Below are 19323 nucleotides of genomic sequence, written 5' to 3' on the forward strand. Positions count from 1 at the left end.
CTTCCATGTTAGTTATTGGTTGTTTTTCTGGTATGATTCATATTGATATGATACAAGGCCCCAGATTGGTCATTTTGAATAATGGATAAATCAGTCTCATTAATTCAAAGAATGTCATGTAGACTAAAACTCTAAGTTAAATAACCAATATCCCATAGGTATTGGCATTAGTTGTGTACAACTAATGTTGTACACAATGTCCTTTTCGGCGCCCACCCACTTCCCGCCGCCACCTTACCTCTGTCGGGGCTCGCGCGGTCAGTGTGGCCCATTCGGGGCAAGAGCCCACTCACCCGAGTGAGCTGAGCAGAGAAGAGAGCGTCGGGCGTCGCGCGCATGAAGGAGCGCGACCTAAGGGGCCTGCCCCTTAGTGCACCCCTTTGTGAGCCCCAGGAACCAGGACAGGGGCCCCTCTCGCCCGCACCTCTCCTCCTACTATACAACACTCGGATTATTCACAGTACTCATCTCCCTAGCGTCTACCCTCACCACATCTCCAACCTTTAGGACTACAGTACAGCAACTGCCAGCATTCTACACTCTTCAGCAACGATCCACCGACAGTTCGACAGTGGATGGTTCCCTTTCCAGCTTTTGCCCTCCACTAGGACCCTACCTCTGACTGCTTCCCTACCCCCCGCTGCTGCCATGCTCTACCAAACCAGTATTCATCCTCCAGCATCCAACCAGCATTCATATCAGCCAGCATTCATCCTCCTCCAAATACTCAACCTCACCAGCATTGATCCTCCGCCTGTTAACGGACTCCCTTCTCTGCACTCACCCACCGCCAATCCTCAGCCCTCCTACAACACCCATTTTCTCACATCTTCTCCCTCTCCTAACAACAGGAACATCATGACAGCAGGTCTCCCGATACCCATCATACTCCACAGTCTCATCATTTCTGGAAAAGCTCCCACGCAACCTAGGTCACGATCAGCCAGGACTCTCATACCAATCATGATCTCCCCCATCACGCAACTTCTAGGCCTCGCATTATTCTCCCTGACACTCTTTAATGCTCAATCTCTTACTAAGAAAACACATATCCTCAACGATTACCTCCTAGGCTCAAAACCAGACATCTGCGCCATAACAGAAACTTGGCTTAAACCAACAGATATAGCACTAATTAACCAACTCCCTACACATCTCTTCGATATCCTGTCACTCCCCAGACAAAAGAAAAGAGGCGGAGGCCTTCTTGTACCGGCCAAGAAAGAATTGAGACTAACTCAAATCCCAATCAAGTCAGCCTCCAAGCTGCAACTAGGCCTTTTCAAAGCTGACCAACTCCAAATACTCCTCATCTATGCACTGCCAGGACTTCTCAAAACGGACGCATCACCCGCTGTAGAAATCATCGCAAAATATATAAACCTGGACTCCCCAGCTCTAATCTTAGGGGATTTCAACTTTCATGTTGACAGCACCCCCCTAACAACCAATTGCAAAGCGTTTCTCTCCGCCTTAACAGCCATGGGCTTCATACAAATTGTCAACAAACCCACTCACAAAGCTGGCCACACCCTGGACCTTATTTTTACAAATTCCGGCCTCAAGCACCATTCTCCCCCCCCCCCCCCCCCCCCAAATGCACTCCGGTCCCCTGGTCGGATCACCCTCATATTTTATTTATTTATTTATTTAAAATTTTTATATACCGGCATTCATGATACAATCACATCATGCCGGTTTACATAGAACAGGGGTGTACAAAGAACAAATGAGTAACCTATTAGTGAGGAGGAAGCAGTTACAAATAATAAGGTACTAGAACTGGGAGTAGAGAAGAAATATTGAATGAAAACCTCACCATGCACCCCCTGCAAACCACATTTCATTATAGAAAAGTATGCGCCTCATATACCCTCAGCAATCATCTGTCCGAAAAACTACCTCACCTAGACTTCTCAACCCCTAACTCAGCAATACTTTCCTGGCAAAACATCACTGGGACAAAGTATGTCCACTAGAAACAAAAAAAAAGCAACCCTTCCTCGCTCAGAAAACAACCTTGGTTCTCCAATGAGCTCCGAAAACTCAAACAAAATCTCAGACAGAAAGAAAACAAATGGCGCAAGACACCTTGCCCCGGCACACTATCTACCTACAAATCCGCCCTCCACCATTATAGAAACACCACCCTACGGACAAAAAGAGATTTCTGTGCTCAAAGAATTCACAACCTTGTATTCGAAGCCAAAGCACTATTCACCTATGTATCGGAACTCACACTAACCAGCACCCCACCCATTCCCAATGACCAGGCACAATTTAAAGCTAACGAACTTGCTACATTCTTGCAAAGGAAAATCGCCAACCTCTTGACCCTCCTGCCCCCAAACCTTACCGCTCCCCCCAGCTCCTATTATGTCTCAAACAAATGGTTCACACTTGAATCGTTCAAACCCATCACTGCCTTGGAGATTGAATCTATAATAAAGATCCTCCCACCCATTCGACTTAATACCAACAAAATTACTTCTAATGGTACCTGACACCATCTCCCAACCTTTGGCCAATATCATAAACTGCTCACTATCTCAAGGAATCTTCCCGGACGACCTAAAACTCGCTTCTCTCAAACCTCTCCTCAAGAAACCGAACCTAGACCCTAAAGAACCGAATAACTTCCGCCCCATTTCCAATCTGCCATTCATAGCCAAGATCATGGAAAAGATAGTCTGAAAGTTGTTTAACTATCTTGAAGACCACAAAATACTACACCCTTCCCAGTATGGATTTCGCAAAACTCTAAGTACAGAAACCCTACTCTTCTCACTAACGGACCACCTTATCATGGGTTTGGACAAGGGACAATCCTTCCTACTGGTACTCCTCGACCTCTCAGCGGCCTTCGACACCGTTAACCATTCTATCCTCATCAACCTACTATCTGATATCAGGATAAAAGGAACCGCCTTAAGATGGTTCGAATCTTTTCTCACCAACAGAGGCTTCAAGGTCAGAATCAATAATAAAGAATCCCCCGCATCAATTAATCACTAGGAGTTCCCCCAAGGCTCCTCCTTATCCCCTACTCTCTTTAATATATACCTCCTTCCCCTATGCCAGCTACTTACGAACCTTAACTTAAAATGCTATCTTTACGCAGACGACGTCCAATTCCTGATTCCCATATCAGAGTCTATTACAAAAACACTCAAGTTTTGGGACACCTGCCTCCAAGAAATCAACTCCCTCCTCACTAAGTTAAACTTAATACTCAATTCAGCCAAGACTGAACTACTCTTCATTTCTACCGACGACAGTGACACCCTGCAAATACCATTACCCAATTCTCTGGTCACCCATGCAAGAGACCTGGGAGTATTAATCGACAACCATTTAAATCTAAAAAAATTCATTAATTATACTACTAAGGACTGTTTCTACAAACTGCAGGTACTAAAAAGAATTAAACCATTGCTGCACTTCCAAGACTTCAGATCAGTACTCCAAGCCGTTTTATTCTCTAAAATAGACTACTGCAACTCTATCTTGCTTGGTCTACCTGCCGCCTCCACCAAACCGCTGCAGATGCTTCAAAACGCAGCAGCCAAAGTCCTAACAAACACTTGCAGAAGAGACCACATCACCCCCATCCTGAGAAATTTGCACTGGTTACCAATCAGCTTCAGAATTTTACACAAGTCCCTAACCATCATCCACAAAACCATTCACAACAAAGCCCACTTGGATCTTCAATTCCCACTCAAACTTCACACGTCCTCCAGACCGATCAGAGAAGCCTACAGAGGATCCCTACATGCCCCCCCAACAAAATCCACTCACCATTCAACCACTAGAGAACAGGCCTTTTCCACAGCGGGACCAACCATTTGGAACGCTGTTCCCCCAGAGCTCAGACAAGAATCTTGCCTATTGACATTTAGAAAAAGGCTTAAGACTTGGTTGTTTAAACAGGCCTTTCCATAATCCCAGAGCCCCTCCAGCTGTTCACTACAGATTTCTCAATACTTTGTAAATAATTGATACAGTTTATCCAGTTACTGTCTGCTACATCTTCCTCCTCCCAGTTCCTGCACCCTTGTTCATTGTAACTTTTTGTCTTCTCTATACCATGTTAATACTTACTTAGGCTACAACCCCGTTTATTTGTAAACCGACATGATATGATCTGTATCATGAATGCCGGTATAAAAAAGCACTAAATAAAATAAATAAATACAAGGACCCCTCTTATATAAACTTTGCAATAGAAGGGTTTTCTGTCTGTCTTTCAATATATTTTAGTGGGACAAAGCTCCTGCCAGAGTGAACATACTTTCTGAACTTGCTGAGAAAAAATAAATCTCCTAGATGCAGAGAGAAATTTCTTCAAATTGTTCATCTTTGTTTCCTTTATAAAATCATAAGGAACATAATTTACAATCACATGGGCATTTATACCACTCTTTTCTTATTTTGTTATACTGTATCTGTTCCATTGATTTCTCATGTTTAACATAGATCACTAAGGATTCCACTGTTTCCCGATGCCGCAGATTTCTTATGGAAGGAAAAGCTAATTATTTTCATGAAAAATAAGGGTTCCTGATGTATTTTTATTCTAACAGAATTTACACCCATCACCAATTTTGAATATTGCAGTCTAGTACTGCAGTTCAAACCTATTTTGTTTTACTAAGTGTGTTTGGCACGATCATATCATATATATCTCTGCATTTTCTCTAACAAAGCAAATATTTAGATAAATAAGATAATTAAATTGTTCTGGTGTGCCTGAAAGACAAATTACATTTGCAAACGAAAGTGCTTGTTGTACTTTCTGAAGCAAAATAAACATGATTAAAGAAAATGTTCATGACATACCAAAGACATTAATATCTGTTATTAATTTTAAAGCAGAAACAGCTGTTTCAACAGTCTAATCTTCACTTACCTCAAATATTTTGCTTCACACTTGTGACTGATAATTGGGCTTTTACAAACTTAAACCAAGTTAACCAGGGATTTTATTTTTACAGTAATCCAGATACAGTATAATGGGAGACTTCATCTTTTAAAGATCTGCTTACAGAAGTGGTAGGAAATGCATTCTCTCAAGAAATGAGGGGACTATTGTAATAACATTTGAGTAAAAAATGTGCACAAAATTTTAGTGCATGTTTTCTTTACTCATGCACTGAAAAATGTTAACGCCTGATGCAGTAAGCTAATGGTATGCAAATGCATCAGGAGTTAAAACAATGCACACTCACAGAAAAACATGCACTCAGCCTTATTACATCAGCCCTAATATGAGTAGCATTCATAAAACTTGATTTGTGCACATAAAAGTAAAAAAGTTGGCATTGAAGACAGGAGGAGCCAGGAAAAGTAAGGATGAGAGTTAGGTGGATGGGTGAGGAAGGGAGTAGGTGGTTGGGTGAGTGGTGATAGGTAGATAGGGGATGTCTTGGGGCATAATCCCTCTAGCTCAGGGTTCTCTGACTTAGGTACCCCAGTGCTTAGCTCATGTTTTCTTTTTTTTTAAATGCTTGGACTCCTGGTTCAGTTGGAATAAAAGTTAACAAATTTCTCCTCGGATAAGCAGGATGGTAGTCCTCGCATATGGGTGACCTCATTGGATAGAGCCAGGCACGGAACGTTGATCTCAAAGATTCTAGTGCTTTCAACATGTCCCATTGAGCATGTGCAGCTGTAGTCATCACCATGCCCCCTAGGCAGAGTCCTCTAGTCTTTTTTTCCCTCTGACCTATTGTCTCAGGGTTCTGGAGCTTGTGATCTTTTTTTTTTTTTTTTTTTTTTTGTAAATGATCAGAAAACGTTTTTCACAATATTCGGCTTTGCTCTCTTCTTGCAGTTTGTAAGTGATTTTTTCCAGAGCTGTAGCTTTTCTATCTAGTAGTTTTATTCTTTTTTCCAACTGTCTGCCAGTCGCATGGTGGGTTCTCCCTTGTGCAGCTTGCTAGAGTCTTAAATTTAAAAAAAAAACAAAAAACTGCTCCTGTAGGTTTTATATTTGTGTCCTCTTTGCTCTCTGGTTTGTTTTTTTTTCCACAGTGCTGACAGGATTGAACTATTTAGTCCATTGGTGATCCATGTAGGCCGCTGAGCCTGGGGACTTGCCTTAGTTCTACCCGGGCTGTAGTCCCATGGTGGTTCACAGATTGCGAGACATAGATGGATTCATCCCCGTTCCTGTGGGGGGCGAGAACTCATCCTCCCCTCGTCTCAAGGAGCTAGTCTCCATAGGTGGGAGCCCTGGATGACGTTGCCTTCCCTCCTTCTTGCAATGCAGTCTCCCTGGGAAAGAAGGTGAGTGCAGCTGTGACCAGCGCACCATTCGTCCGACGCATCAATGTCGGAACTGCGTTAGGGACAAGGCCCATCCTAGCTACCATGATCCCCTTGACACCGTTGAGGTCTATTGAGGTGCGTGACCGCCCCCGATGCTGTGGTGGCTTTCTGTGCTGGCGGCGTTGGTGGACCTGGAGTCGCGCTGCACCAGTTTGGGCATCGAGGCCTCTGTGCTGTGGTACCCTCGGTGCCACAGTGCTGTGATGCAGCATGCTCGATGATGCCACGGTGCCTTCGGGGCACTCAGTGCCTCTGTACCCTCGCTGTAGTCTGTGTTGTGACCGCGGTACCATCGATGCTGCTGTGTTCTCGATGCTTGCGGGCCTCTCGACACCCTTGATCCATCAAGGTGCATGCTTGGCCACCCTCAGGGCTGTCAAGATTGAAGCGGGGACAGGCCCTCGATGCTGTCGAGGTGCATAGCATTGATACTGCAGCAGCCCTTGATGCCGTCAAGACGTGTACCCTGTATGCCGTGGGTTGTTGAGGTGTGCGGTTTCTGTGCCAGCATGACCTCAGTGACATCACAATGCAGTGCTATCCCAATACCATTGATGCCCTCAAGGCCATCTAGGTGAGAGGGGGGCTACCAGAGAGGCTTTTGGGACCACCGGTGCCTCTCATTATAGTTTCAACCACATCGAACCTCACCAACTAGGCACCGGACTCTCTAGCACCCTTGAGGCCATCGACTGCTGGGACTTTCTGAAGCCCCTGCTTAATCCTGCAGCCCTAGGAGGGGCAAGGGTTCTTGGCCTCTTACGGATTGAGCACAGAGATAGCCATCTACTCGAGGCACCCTGGTGCACTGGCGCATCTGTACGTATTGGCCCCGTGCCCTCAGGGCTCCTGTGTGGTGTTCCCTACAGAGCACTAGGAATCTCAGGGCTGTCCCTTCAGTCGACAATCTCAGTGTTAGGGGCCCTTCCAAGATGCGCACACTATCAATATTTAATAGGCGCTAGCGAGGCTCTCATCAGCTGTAATGCTTGCAAGGCCATCTAGCTCGCAGCATCGACACCACCAGATAAATCGGGGAGTGGAGGGGAATTTCTGCCAACACTGGTGGTCGGTTGTGCTTTTTTTATATCGATGGCCTGTCGGGGGGGGGGGGGGGGGGGGGGGGGGGCTGTGAGGCCTCTCCCTGCAGATGCCCATGGCTCCTTTGGTCCACACCTTCGGGCGTTGGGGCCCCCGGGTGGTCGACATCTGTGGGCACCTGTGGCACCAGGAATGGCGATAATTAGCATCAAACTGCTTATAGATCGCAGGACATGTCCGCAGTCCTTCATAAGCACTTTCGCTTGCCAGGGACTTCGCTGCAGTCATTCCCTGTGGGACTTGTAGGCAAGCCGGTTCCGATGCAGTTTCGATGGCCCGCCTTTTGGAGCATTCTCAGGTACTGAAGAGGGTGATACCAAAGACCACCACCCTCCACCATGCCTTACCCAGAGCACCAGTGGTGGTGCTGGGGTCACAGTTATCACACTGTCCTCTCCTCTACGCTGCAATTAATTTGCCATTGACATGCAGCTTGCGTGGTTGGGACAGATAAGGCATCTGTTCCAAGGGCCTCAGATGCTGGCAGGCGGCATTCTTACTGGCTGTGCAGCCCTCAGCCACACTAGAGTTCTGCCATCTTTTGGCATAGTCTCAGCCTCTGTGACAGTCTGTACTGCAAAGCGTTGAGGAGCGCACTGGTGGAGGAGCTGTCATTAAACACTTTATGCTTGGTCGTGGGGCGGTGTGTAGCCACAGACTCTAGCACGTGGTTCTCAGTCCTTGCAGGGGCGTGGGATTTCTCCCACAAGCACAGCGCTCAGGATCAGGGGTGTGCCACCATCCGTGGATGGGTTACCACTGCATGAGTCCGCCCCATGTGCTTTCGCAGAGGAGGGCTTCCAGTTGCCCTTTGTCACCTGGGCGTTGGGGTGTGTGTGTGGGTACATTGTTCCCTCCGGGTGGTCACAACAGGTTGTGTTCCGCATCCGCAGAACTGACCTAGGATTGCACTCCTGGTCAGATCCTGAGGTGACTAAACATTGCGATAGTGGCTCGAGCGTCCTCTCCTTTTTCAGCAGAGGAATATGTATTTTGCCCTCTACCATGTTCTTGTGGAACAGTCCTTGGAGCTCTGTCCATGAGCAATTGTTTTCTCTGATCTGGAGCCCCAATCCTCTGAATCAGCGCGTCTCCTTGGAGGCTGGGGAACTGCATCAGTGGTCGTCAGACCATCTTCAGATGGGGCTCCTCTGGGGATTGCAGTGGCAACTTCTCCTATCCGAGGCTGGCTGCCTGTGGTGAGTTGGTCGCATCGGCGCCTCAGCGAGCAGTGATTGTGCCTCAACTCTCCTTCAGGGAGTTGCTAGGTCTTTCAGGATTGAGAGGCCCAGATCCTGCTGCTTCCATCTCCCCTCTGGAGGGGAGATTCGACTGGGTTCCCCTATGGATGCCCCGCTGTGCAACCCTTCGAGGGGTGTCCCTCATTTCTGTTCCTGAACAAGGTATGCCACTGCTCTGACTGGCGCCAGTTCCAAGAATAGTCAAGAGTAGCACTCTCCCTTGGACGCTTTGAGGCGCAGCATGTCTAACTTCAAGGGAGCCTGTCCAGTGTTGCTTCCCGGTGGCTCTCCAAGTTTCCCCCTGGTTCGGGAGTTACCTTGATATCTGCTGGGCTCTGTGGGCATCTTTCTTAAGGATTGCTACCATTGGTCATCCTTGCCTGCGGGACCATCCTTTGTGAGGAGTGCTTCGGTCCATCGACTAGGTTATTATGCCTTTCACCTTTTTGCCATGTCCATGGCAGAGGGAGTTGGGGGCCAAGTACCCTGCATGAGGGGTACTGCCCTCTGATCACAGTAGTGTGCAAGCTACTCTTTCCCCCGTTTTCAGGATCACCCTTTCTGTGGGCAGAGCGATCCTGGGTCATGCAGTTGTCCATTGCTGGGCCACGTGTTCTCTTAGGAGGGGAAGTATATGCACTCATGGCTGGGATAATGATACTGCAACCGGGTGGCTTGGTACTCTGTCCCAAGATCGCCCTGGGCCTGCCCTGATGCCCTTTTGGTGACCGAGCTGGTAATGGAATCAGGTTCTACCGAGGTTTGTGCTTGCAAGTCCCTGGCTTCCCGTCTCTTGGTGGAGCCTTCAGCACTTCGCCCCTGGGGCCATCGCTCTGTTTCCAATGTTTCAAGAAGACTGAGAGCTCCATTTCAGTGGGATACTCCCTGCTGTCTTCAGCAATAAGTTGTTTGCTTGAGGTTGCTAGACAACCGGGTGACTTGTCCTTGCCCCGGCAGTCCACCAGTCTGCCTCCTTGTGTTCTTCGCTCCTTCCAACTTCCGATTGGTTTGTTGGGGGGAGTGGCGATGAAGCTAAGAAGCCCGTGGTATCTCTCCATATACCTGCAGGGAGACATACTGCCTTAGTTTTTTTTCTCATTCTTTGGGTTGCCCAAAGGCCTTCCTACTCCCCTTGCTATCCTGTGACAGGATAGATGAACTGGTTCTGGCAGGTGCTCTTGAGTGAGCTTCAGGCCTATTTTATCTCCCTGCCGGGAAGCTTTGGTCTACAGGTCTGTTTCGGGGATTGTTCTCATTCCCTGAAACCCTTGATGCTGACCTGCGCGGTCAGCTACATTTGATGCTTCAGCACGAAGTGTCTATCCCAGGCCCTGCCGTGGTTTACTGCTTGTTCTTCAAGCATGATATGGGTTTCTTCTGCCCATTCAGCCTACCAGCCATACCTGGGCACTCTTCTCCAAACCTTTGGCTGTCAACAGTCGACAGTTATTTTCTCGAGGGCTCTCTGACCCCAATTTGTTTTTTCGGTTGTTTTTTTCACACCGAAGAAACTGTGCGGTTTTCGTCCTAGAGTCTCTTGTTTATATTTTTGGTTTCTTCCTGTATCCTGGAGTATCTAGGTCCATTGTTTTGGTCAGAAAACCTGCTTGTACTGTTTTCCATGATGCACTGTTGCTTCTGCTTGCACTCGCATCACTCCCCTGCCTCAGGCATCCTTACTACATATAAGGGTTTGTGTCTCAGTCTTTTCTTGGCTTTCTATGTAGAACTCAACTCTTCTCCAGCTTGCACCCCTGATGGGGTTAGCTGCCTCTCAGGCAAAGGAGGGAGTAGTGTTCCAGCACTATGCGGTTTACCGCTTTGTCCTGCTCAGCCTGTAGCTTGGTATTCATCTATATGTGAGGAATACCATCATGCTTGTCCTAAGAGAAAGCAGATTTGCTTACCTGTAACAGGTGTTCTTCTAGGACAGCAGGATGTTAGTCCTCACGAAATCCTCCCGCTTCCCCTGGGAGTTGGTTTCTCCATGTATTAACTATATCATGGACTGAGGGACTCTGCCTAGGGCAGGGTGATGACTATAGCTGCACATGTTCAGTGGGGCATGCTGAAAACTCTAGAATCTTTGAGATCAGAGTTCCATGCCGGGATCCTTTCGATGATGTCACCCATATGGGAGAACTAACACTCTGCTTTCTGAGCCTAGTGTTTATCTGAGGTGCTGTGCAAGCATGAGCCTAACATGGTACTAGTTCCCAGGTGCTGTAGATGAACCTAGAACTGGGAGACCTCAGTCCGGGATTACCCCCACGTGCAGGACAATGCTGAGCGTCATGGCAGGACAAAGCCAGAACTATTTTTTTTTTTTGGGGGGGGGGTGAGCAGTCCCAAGTTTAATATGGGCCAGGGGCCCTTAGACAACCCCCTCAGCCCCAACCCTTAACACATCCTACATAGGTCTTTACTGCAGTGGCTATAATATCTTTTTAATTTCTGGCAACACACTATCACCTGCCTTTTTATGCTGTCCTTGCCCTGACTCTGCTATTTCTCACTCTCTGATTTTCCAGTGTTTGGTTTTTTTGGGTTTTTTTTTTATATTTTATTAATTTTCACAGTACCATTACAAGCATTAAACATCTTGACATGAAATACAGAAAACGTTTTGATAAATTCAAGTATTCTTTCCAGAACAATTTCAAATATTTCAGGAAAAAAATTTATAAATAAGGAAATAGTAATTTTCAATTCTTTCTCTTATTAGTCCTCAATTAGGGACCTAATACCAGAGCTGCAAACAAAGCTATACAGCTAATACAAACCAAGAAAAACCTACAGTACGGAAAGCACATTTTAAATCTCGGGATTAGTACCTGTATTAAGTTTATTCTGTCATAATCTGTGAGGAACTAGTCACCGGAATTATCTTACGTGACAAAAACAAAGAAAGCTGACTAGGGGCAAAGAAAATATGTGTAAGACCTTGATGACTTTTACAGCACACTTACATGGAAATTTAAGGAGGAATGACGCTCCTAACTCAATTACTCTAGGTTGAAAGTTCAGAAATTGCTTTCTTCTTTTCTGTTTCACCCTGGACAAGTCCAGGAAGACACTAACCTTTAAATTCAAAAAGGTTGCAGAGCGATATCTCAAATACATTCTAAGTATCCATTGTTTATCCTCCTCCAAGAGAAAGGATACTACCATATTTTCTGGCGTATAAGATGACTGGGCGTATAAGATGACCCCCAACTTTTCCAGTTAAAATATAGAGTTTGGGATGTACTCGCCGTATAAGACTACCCTTCTGTGTCACTACATAACCATACTGTATGTGGTACCTAGTATACAACAACCAGCCAATCACGGCAAGCGATGTACCTTACCGGCGTTTGGCTGGTTGTTGTATACAAATCCTGCTTGGATTGGTCAGCTCTCCCTGCTTGCCCAGCCCTCCCTGTCTCCAAGACTATCAGAGCGGTAACGCATCCCTCTGGCCCACCCTTGTATCCTATTACCGGTACCTCCTTCTCTGCCTCTCAGATCTCGCTCCTGAGGACTGCAGTGAAGCGGCGCAGATGTGCATGTGCAAGATCTGAGAGGCAGAGGAGGTGGTACCGGTAATAGAGATGTGAATCGGAACCGGAATCGGTTCTGATTCCGGTTCAGATTCACATCGTGTTGTTTTTTTTTCGTCCGGCCCGATCGGGTTTTTTTTTTTTATCGGCTGCGCCCGAGCCGATAAACAAAAAACCCACCCCGACCCTTTAAAACTAATCCCTCAGCTTCCCCCACCCTCCTCACCCCCCCAAGACCTGCCAAATTAATTAAATACAACCCCCCACCCTCCTGACTCCTCCAAAACCTGCCAAATTAATTAAATACAACCCCCCCACCCTCCTGACCCCTCCAAGACCTGCCAAATTAATTAAATATAACCCCCACCCTCCTGACCCCTCCACAAGATCTGCCAAATTAGTTTTCTACAACCCCCCACCCTCCTGACCCCTCCAAGACCTGCCAAAAGTCCCTGGTGGTCCAGCGGGGGTCCAGGAGTGGTCCGGGAGCGATCTCCTGGACTTGGGCCGTCGGGCGCCGACGGTCCTTTGCCCTTACTATGTCACTGGGGTCGACCAATGGCAGCGGTAGCCCCTGTGACATAGTAAGGGCAAAGGGCCGTCGGCTGCCAGTAATCAAAATGGCACCGACGGCCCTTTGCCCTTACTATGTCACAGGGGCTACCGCTGCCATTGGTCGACCCCAGTGATATTTTAAGGGCAAAGGGCCATCGGCGCCATTTTGATTGCTGGCAGCCGACGGCCCAAGTCCAGGAGATTGCTCCTGGACCCCCGCTGGACCACCAGGGACTTTTGGCAGGTCTTGGGGGGGGGGGGGTCAGGAGGGTGGGGGGTTGTAGTAAATTAATTTGGTAGGTGTGGGGGGGTCAGGAGGGTGGGGGGTTTTGTTACATTTTATTTTTTTTTTAATATTTGCTCCATAAGACGCAGACATTTTCCCCCCCACTTTTGGGGGAAAAAAGTGCATCTTATGAAGCGAAAAATTCGGTAATTATTAGCCCTATAAGACGACCCCCCGACTTTTGAGAAGATTTTCAGGGTTTAAAAACTCATCTTATACGCCTGAAAATACTAAAGTTGCAGGTGTAATCAATTTCTCTTGTGAAGTTTCCAAAATTTCACTCACATTTAATAGTGATGTTTCAGTTGGGACCAGAATCTGAGCTCCCTTTTGATCTTGTATATCCTTTTTAAAAGGCGGTATATAAAATACCCGTGATGTAAGAGGAAGGGCCTGCTCTGGAATTTTCAGAATTTCAAGCATATACTTTAACATTTCCTTAGGGGGTACAAATTGATCCCTGGGAAAGTTTATGAATCTTAAATTCTCAGCTCTGCTCTGATTTTCCAACTGTTCCATCTTTGATGTTAACATTTGATTTTCTTTAATTAGGGAAATATACACTTCGGATTTTCCTTTTATTTCCTCCTTTATTTCACAATGGATTTTTTTGACTGTATTACTTCTTTTTCTACCTTTTTTAATCTAATTCAAAATTTCCCATAAAATTATATACAGGCACTGATTGATTATATATGTTAGTATTTAAATCTTGCAAAGCTTCCCAAATTGAATCCAAAGATATCTCTAAAGGTCTTACCAAATCCATTTTCTTTATTTCTGGAAAATCAAGTTCCTCTTCTACCAATGGCATGAATCCCACTTTACTGATACCTTCGCCAGCGCTCAGTTGAGGAGAAGCAAAAGATTCAATCGGCTCCAGCTCGTTCCTATCGTCTCTCTGACGAACCAGCAGCCACTTCAGCACATAATTGTTCCAAGAACCTATCCTCGGCTGGATTCACCGGCGCCACCCAATATACCATGGACAGCATTGTTTGCGGCTCTGAGGAGGTGTCTGGTAACTTTCTCCCGACCATCTCCTGGCGAGCTCACTCCCGGTTCTACCTCTCTCCGCCTCACGTGTGCGTCCATCGGACCCGATATCACCGAGGCTGGTGTGGGTAGGGTTTATTTTTCCCTTGCCCTCCTTTTCCTCACAGAATAAGGCATTATATTAGGAAATAACAAAACTCAAAACGGGCCCTCCAACGCAAGGGGGTGCACATTTGTGCAACCTGCGCGCCGAGCCCAGCGGCGCGCTGCCTGTTCCCTCCGAGGCCGCTCCGATTTCGGAGCGGCCTCGGAGGGAACTTTCCTTCGCCCTCCCCCTACCTTCCCCTCCCTTCCCCTACCTAACCCACCCCCGTAACTTTGCGCGCGTGGGCCGGCTGCCCCGCTCCGTGGTCCTGTCCCGGGGGCTGTTCCCAGGAAGCCCCTGGACTTACACGCGCCGGTGGCCTATGCAAAATAGGCACGCCGGCGCGCGTAAATCCGGAAGGATTTACGCGCGCAGGGGTTTTAAAATCCGCCCCTAAGTGAACTAATAGCAGGTAATGGACTTCTCCTCCGAGAACTTATCCAATCCTTTTTTAAACACAGCTATACTAACTGCACTAACCACATCCTCTGGCAACAAATTCCAGAGTTTAATTGTGCGTTGAGTAAAAAAGAACTTTCTCCGATTTAGTTTTAAATGTGCCCCATGCTAACTTCATGGAGTGCCCCCTAGTCTTTCTACTATCCGAAAGAGTAAATAACCGATTCACATCTACCTGTTCTAGACCTCTCATGATTTTAAACATCTCTATCATATCCCCCCCTTAGCCGTCTCTTCTACAAGCTGAAAAGTCCTAACCTCTTTAGTCTTTCCTCATAGGGGAGCTGTTCCATTCCCCTTATCATTTTGGTAGCCCTTCTCTGTACCTTCTCCATCGCAATTATATCTTTTTTGAGAAGCGGCGACCAGAATTGTACACAGTATTCAAGGTGCGGTCTCACCATGGAGCGATACAGAGGCATTATGACATGACAGGAAATGCTCGGCAGAAACCATGTCTAGGTCGGGAACCGCTCCTCCGGAAGGCCGCCGGCTCTTTTCGTCTCCTTCATTTCTCCTTGTCATGGTTTTGAGGTGTTGGAGTGGATTCTTGGGCACTGCTGCGAAGGAGCCCCGTGAGAAACCGCAGTACTAGGCTAGACTCTATACGCGCAGACACAGAAGATTTGTATTTATTATACAGCTTGATGATACTGCCCAGGGGGTGGCAGCAGTGAGGTAACCCAGTAGAAGTAGCCCAGGGGGTCCTCAGCAGAGGAGACCAGTCTCACACTTGAGCAGATGGCAGGCAGCGTGAGGTAGTAGAGGAAGTCCCGGATGCAGGCTCCCAGCGCTGAGCTTGTAGGTGAGACAGACTGACAAGGTTAGCTTACTCACTGAAATAGATAGCAGTATTGATGGAGATCCTGGGAGGCAGAAGTAGTTGAGTTGTAGGCACCAAGGCAGGGAGAGCAGGCCCTCGAGGAGCGAATACTCGGTCTCCCAGATAGGTACCTGAAAGAAAGCATATGGCCTCCGAGGAGCGGGTACCCAGGTTGGAGATGAATAACCCCGGAGGGCACAGAGAGAGCTTCCAGCGGCAGCAAGGAAGCAGCAGAGCATCTTAGATCAGAGGCATTCCAATCCATTCACAATCCTTGCTAACTCAGTTTGTTAGCAAATAAAGGGCAGGCTAAATACCCGGATGGCGTGACATCACTCGAGGGGGTCGCCCCCGAGGTTCCCGCCATGACGTGGATAAAGACGTGGGTGGCGTGCGTGCGTGCACCCTAGGGGGCCCTCAGGAGAAACATGGAGAACGCCGTTGCCGTTCCGGGGACGCTGGAGAGAGCGGCATGAAGACGCGGCAGCAGCCATCTTCCCAAGGCTTGAAGAGAGAGAAGGAAGAAAGGTGAGGCACAGGGGTTGAAGTCGTCTGAGACCGGACACAACACTCCCACCTTGTAGGTATAGCGCAGATGGGCCGATTTTGTAGGCCCCTTGTTCGACACCCACAGATGATGTCACAGGAAATGGCCGGCAGAAACCCCGTCGAGGTTGGGAACCGCTCCTCTGGAAGGCCGCCAGCTCTCTTTTTGCCTCCTTCGTTTCTCCCACCTCCATGTTTGTTTTTTGGTTTTTTTTTTTAAATGCGGTCAATTCAGTGTTTCATTTTCCAGAACTATAGCATTCACTTTCCTGTTTAACAAACCTGGCAGTTACATTTGATTTAGACCAATATTTGTTTTGAAATGAATTTATCCCCATTTCTTTTTCTGTATTTCCTAACACCGAAAACCATAAGAATAGCCCATTTGATTATAGCATGAAGGAGGACAGTAATGTGCTAATTTGTCTCCTGTGTTTTTCTTGTGCTTCCAAAAGCTGATTTGTTTACATTCAGCTAAAAGCAAAAGATGCGCAGGTCAGAGAAATGGATCTGACACATCTCCACCTTCTGTTTCCCATGAAGCACATAGCTCATAACTAAATAGCATAGCACAGGGAAGGTGTGAAAGGCTTAAAGAAATCCTGTAATAAAATTCCACATTTATCGTTTGTACTTTTTCTGGATTCCATGTGCTTTGGTTTCCTGAACCTTACCAGTAAGGGCAGTTGAGGGTTCATAAATTTATATTGTTGGTGACTCTTCCTTTGTAAAGATTCTCCCCATGCTATGATGGCAGATAGTACACATTTCACAATTCTTTGCTCAACTTTCTCTGTAGGTGGCACATCACTTATAGGTTGCATGATGCCACAGGGGGCTTCTCAGAGACGAAGTAATGTGCTTGCTTTAGCAGAGGAGGGTGTGAATGCATCCAGAAAATCTCAAAACATGAGATCTTTTTACAGATACAAGAACATATGTAGTCCATTTAAAAAATTAATAATAAAACTAGTACACTTCTAAGGAACTTTGCTCAGGATGGTTTATAGCTTCTGAGTACAACATTTCATTGTAGTTGCTATTCCTTCTAAACTTGAAACTTTGTTTTGCAGGACATGCTCTCAAACCTCAAGTGTCCTCAATATTTACATCATTTTTGGATGGCTTGAAAAAATTCTATATTACAAAGGTAACGTTCTCATTTTTTAAATCTAAGAGATTTTGCATACTGAATTAAGGATCATAAAATGATCAGAATATTGTGAGTTGAACTAGTTTCTGAAGGTTTTACATCTTAGCCAGTGATGAGTTTTTTGTCCATTAATGATTCTTTTTCAATAAAAATAGCATCTCTTTAGAGCCTGTGGACTGAAGTACATGCAGTTCATTCTTTGCAGTCTCGTCCTTTCTCCAGAGGCTTATTTTGAGAAGGGCACCCAGACGGAGTATCGGGGTGCCCGGGCATAATGTGGGTGCCAGGCACATGACGCGCCGGCACCCGGGGGGGGGGGGGGGGCGGGCCGCGGCGCACGCACACCCGCGCCAGCGTGCCCGCTCATTGGCCGCCGACCCCGAGGACAAATCCGGTCCTCGGAGAGGCGGGCCATGAGCCCTAATTGGTCCGCTGCAAAAGGGGAGCCAGTCGGCTGAAACCCAGCCGATTAGGTTCCCAGGGAGCGCTGGCAGCTCCCTATTTGCCTGCCGACGCTCCCCGGGTTCGCATCCCGCCCACCCACCCTCACGGCACTTGTTACGTCAAGTTATTATGTTCATATGATTCATGTTAAGTTATGCTGTTCATATTGTTCATGTTAAGTCATTCTGTTCATATTAATCTGCGAGGTGATGTCGTCGCAACTGGAGGAGGCGGGGTTACCCGAGCCAATTGAGAGGCAATGTGTGAGGGGCAGGACAATTGGGTGCAGTTGTCCTGCGGGAGGCTCCTTGCTGCAGGTGGCGGGAGACGGTGGTCACAACCCCTTGCTGATGGTGGCGGGGGTCGTGGATTTAATGCAGCGTTAATATCGGCGCACCCTGCTGTCACGTGGCGGGTGCACCAGGAAGCTGATGTAAAGCCTTGGCTCGGGCACCTAATTGTTAAACAATAAAGTTGCGGCCTGTTTGATCCCATTCTTGCCTGAGTCTCGTTCATGTCTTCTGTTACAATGATTGATAGAGTGAGAGGGTGGGTGCCGGGGAAAAGCCAGTCCTGGCTACCCATATTATCTTTTGCTGGAATTCGACCCTGATAAACAAGTAAACAAAATAGATATTCAGGACACTGGAGAAAGAAGAGTTAAGTTTAGTTCTACCAACTACCTCTATGCTTTGACTGATAATGGGGTGCCCACTGTTGGAAAGTGTATTTGTTTTCAGTACTGGCATACTCACAGTTACTGTTGGCCCTCATCCAGACAATAAAGGAAAAGATACAGTAGCTTTTAAAATAAAGCCAGAACTCGTTCAACAGCATGTGTATAACAAATTAGTCTAAAGTTAAATAATAGGATCAAGTCCCCCAAAACAAAACTAGATGAGTTGAAAATTGAGCTGCCTAGACCAGTCTTTCTCAACTTTTCATGACTTCTGTACTCATTTCAAGAATTAGAGATTTCCTTTGCTCCCCCAGGGCAACAAATTCAAAACGAGCAAAACATTTTACATTTACATTTCAGTGTGATATTTGGTCCTTTTTTCAATTGGTATTTTACTGCAAACAAATATATAAGGCATACAAATATATAAATCAGATGCTGACCTTGCTGAATCCAGATAACCTAACAAGAAGTGACTGGTGTGGTAGAGCCCAGCAGTGCTGAGGTAGCTGGCGGGTACATTTATTGTGGTGCATTATTGTCTCTTCTCAACAAATTGGTGCTATTTTAAAGCTTGGAAGAGACATGGAGAACTCTGCAGTGGGAGGGAGTGTTAGCTCAAATTTATATTACTTATTTTAGGGTGATGAAAAAATGAATATTACAAATGGACATTTTTCTAACTGTCTAACACAGCTGAGCTGCTGTAGGTGGAATATAAATATTTCAAATAAAATAAATCCACTTCTCTTTGCATAAAAAATTGCCAAAAATAGTATCTAGTGCTTTCTACTAGGAGACAAACTATCAAATGAGAGCTAAATGTGCTATCTCAAACCAACAATGATAGTCATAAAAAGAGAGCTATTACAATGTCAAAGAACAGGCACCATTCCCACAGCTATGGCAATAGGAGAGTGTCAGCAAGCCGGGAACATTACACCTTAGCATGATCCATACAGGTCAACAGTAGACAACCTGGTCCTCTTATTCACTCTAAAAGTTCAGTCAACAACAAAA

General features: G+C 46.6%; 1 protein-coding gene across 1 annotated transcript in view; it reads left to right on the forward strand.

The window, feature by feature from the left end:
- The window catches only part of AGPS (alkylglycerone phosphate synthase), a 394780-nt gene that overhangs the window by 283774 nt on the left and 91683 nt on the right, over positions 1 to 19323 (forward strand). Inside the window, exon 13 of the mRNA XM_029605879.1 lies at positions 17101 to 17177. Within this exon, the coding sequence (XP_029461739.1) occupies positions 17101 to 17177 (77 nt within the window). The remainder of the gene's footprint in view (positions 1 to 17100; positions 17178 to 19323) is intronic.

Source organism: Rhinatrema bivittatum, chromosome 6 (genome assembly GCF_901001135.1).
Source record: "Rhinatrema bivittatum chromosome 6, aRhiBiv1.1, whole genome shotgun sequence".
NCBI lineage: Eukaryota > Metazoa > Chordata > Amphibia > Gymnophiona > Rhinatrematidae > Rhinatrema > Rhinatrema bivittatum.